At 44.8% G+C, this 2,753-nt stretch overlaps 1 protein-coding gene across 1 annotated transcript; it reads right to left on the bottom strand.

The window, feature by feature from the left end:
• Positions 1-45: 45 nt before the first annotated feature.
• LOC108166090 (uncharacterized) lies at positions 46-2,726 on the bottom strand. The gene is made up of 2 exons (XM_017303651.1): positions 1,626-2,726; positions 46-1,527 (listed from the first exon to the last, which is right to left on the bottom strand). The coding sequence occupies exon 2, from the start codon at positions 1,285-1,287 to the stop codon at positions 94-96; it is 1,194 nt and encodes a 397-aa protein (XP_017159140.1). The 5' UTR covers positions 1,288-1,527; positions 1,626-2,726; the 3' UTR covers positions 46-93.
• Between the last annotated feature and the right edge of the window lie 27 nt (positions 2,727-2,753).

Here is a 2,753-nt window from a genome sequence, read left to right as displayed (position 1 = left end):
ACTAAACAAAAACATAATGATGGAGTCAGCACACTCCCCGCTTGACAAAATATTATTTTGTCACCGTAATAACAGAAAACTGTCTCTGTCCATTCAAATTCCTTCAGAAAGCAGAACAATAATCTCTGAAACGGGTCTTAGGAAAATCTTGGCATGTCCTCCTTTTGTTATCTTCACTTCTACCTTGCGTACGATCTTGTCGCTGCTCGGTAGGGTTTTCACAATGATCCCAATGGGCCAGTCGTTCCTGTGGGCTTGGCTGTCTTTAAGCAAAACAACATCTCCCACCTTTATATTCTTTTCTTGCTGAGTCCATTTCCTGCGCACTTGTAGAGWGGACAAATATTCTTGTTTCCATCTCTTCCAAAATGTGTCTGCAAGACACTGGACATGTTTCCATTGTTTGCCTTGCAGAACACCCACCTTGAATTCACCAGACGGAGCTGACACTGTGCTTGTCTTCTGAGTAAGCAGCATAGCTGGAGTGAGGATGGTTGGCATCTCAGGATCATTAGACACAGGCACCAGAGGTCTGGCATTCATGATCGCCATGACTTCAGCCATGAGAGTGCTCAAAACCTCATGTGTGAGATGAGTGTGTCCTGATTGGAGTAACATAGCATCCAGAATGCGTCTGGCTACACCAATAAGTCTCTCCCATGAACCACCCATGTGCGATGAATGCGGAGGGTTAAAAATCCATGTGCATCCTTTGCTTTGGAGATAGGACTCAACTGCTGCATCTTTGGAGTTGATGTTCAGTTCTCTGCATGCACCCACAAAGTTGGTTCCTCTGTCAGATCGGAGAAGTTTGGCAGGACCACGGATAGCGAAAAATCTCCTCAGAGCGTTGATAAAGCTATCTGTTGACATGGATTCCACCAACTCTATGTGTACAGCTCTGGTAGACATACAAGTAAAAAGGACGGCCCACCGTTTACTATTAGCACTTCCTCCTCTYGTGCGACGTGTACTGATGGTCCATGGTCCAAAGACATCAAGGCCCACATTTGTGAAAGGGGGTTCAGGCGCAAGTCTGTCTGTAGGSAGATCTGCCATTTTCTGATTTTGTGGATGTCCCCGTAGCTTTCGGCAGATAACGCATTTATGGATTACAGAAGACACCAGACGCTTGGCTCCRATAATCCAATAGCCGGCGGCTCGAATCGCTCCTTCCGTTATGTGGCGGCCTTGGTGAGCCACCTCCTTATGAAAGAATCTCACAAGTAATGTAGCAATGTGGCATGTTCGGGGAATGATCAGCRGATGTTTCTCCTCGTTTGACATCTCTGCAGATGAAATACGACCTCCAAYTCTCAGTAAATCCTTACTGTCCTTTACAGGATTAAGTTTCTTAAGTGGGCTTTGTTTAGGAAATGTCTCTTCCTTCTCCAGGCTCTTAAKTTCCTTTTTGAAAGCCTCKTGTTGGATGACATAAATTATTAGAGTTTCCGCCTTTTTGAGCTCCTCTGTGCCGAGTATTTTTGTAAAACATTTTCCTGTTTCACATTTTGCATCCTCGTGRTTCTTCTTGAAGGAAACAACAACACTCATGAGTCTGGCGATAGTGTTGCCGAGTCTTGTCCAATCTGAGAATCGTTCAAATCGATGCGAACCTAGCTGACCTGATGAGGTGTTGGTGGTCATCACTGTCACAATGGGTCGGATCTCAACATCTGTTTCAGGTTCCACCAGACTAAAGTTGTTGGTTTCAGGGGGCTTTTCTGCAGAGTCTGATGTCAAAAAMCTGGGACCTGTAAACCAGCTGGTCTGTTGAAAGCACTCTGCTGCAGCAAACCGGGTAGCGTGGTCTGCAGGGTTCTGATTTGTGGAAACATAACGCCACTGGYTTGGACAAGARGATTGTCTGATTCTTGTCACTCTGTTRGAAACATAAACATAAAATCTTCTTGAAGAATTATGGATGTAGCCAAGCACAATCTTGCTGTCTGTAAAAAACGTAACTGCATCCACACTAACATCCATTTCCTCTTGGATCACCTCGTACAACTGTACAGCCAACACAGCAGCACAGAGTTCAAGGCGTGGAATGGTGTGTRCAGGCTTTGGAGCYAGCTTGGACTTACCCATGACAAAGCCAACATGATATGTTCCATCAACATCAACTGCTCTTATGTAGGCTACTGCTCCTATCGCGAGTGTAGATGCATCTGAAAAAATGCATAACTCTTTCTTTTGCAGTGATGTGGGTGAAATGGAGAAATAACTCCTCCTGATGTGTAAAACCTCCAAGGCTTTCAGAGAGTTTTTCCATGCGTTCCATTCTGCTTSTTTCTCAGAAGGTAGTGGAGAATCCCACTCGTCTTGTTGTGATGAGAGTTCACGCAGAAGTGCTTTTCCTTGCATTATTATTGGGGCCACRAATCCCAAAGGATCGAAAAGACTATTTACTGTTGACAGAATGCCTCTCTTAGTGAATGGCTTTGGTTCRCTTGAAACCTGAAATGTAAAGCTGTCAGTTTCTAAATTCCAAGAAAGTCCAAGGCTGCGCTGGAGAGGGAGTGGATCTGCACCAAGCTCCAGCTCCTTCAGGTCACTTGCTCGGTCTTCYTTAGGTAATGCTTCCATGACTTGGTTGCTGTTTGATGCTACCTTGTGCAGTCTTATATTGGATTCTGCAAGCATCTGTTTTGTCCTTTTCAGGAGGTCTACTGCTTCATCAGGTGTGGTTACTGAAATTAGTCCATCGTCAACATAAAACTGTCTCTCCACAAACTGTCTTGCATCAGAAC

This window comes from Poecilia reticulata, unplaced genomic scaffold (genome assembly GCF_000633615.1).
Source record: "Poecilia reticulata strain Guanapo unplaced genomic scaffold, Guppy_female_1.0+MT scaffold_1501, whole genome shotgun sequence".
In the NCBI taxonomy this organism is placed as follows: Eukaryota; Metazoa; Chordata; class Actinopteri; order Cyprinodontiformes; family Poeciliidae; genus Poecilia; species Poecilia reticulata.
This window is presented reverse-complemented; position numbering and strand designations above follow the sequence as displayed.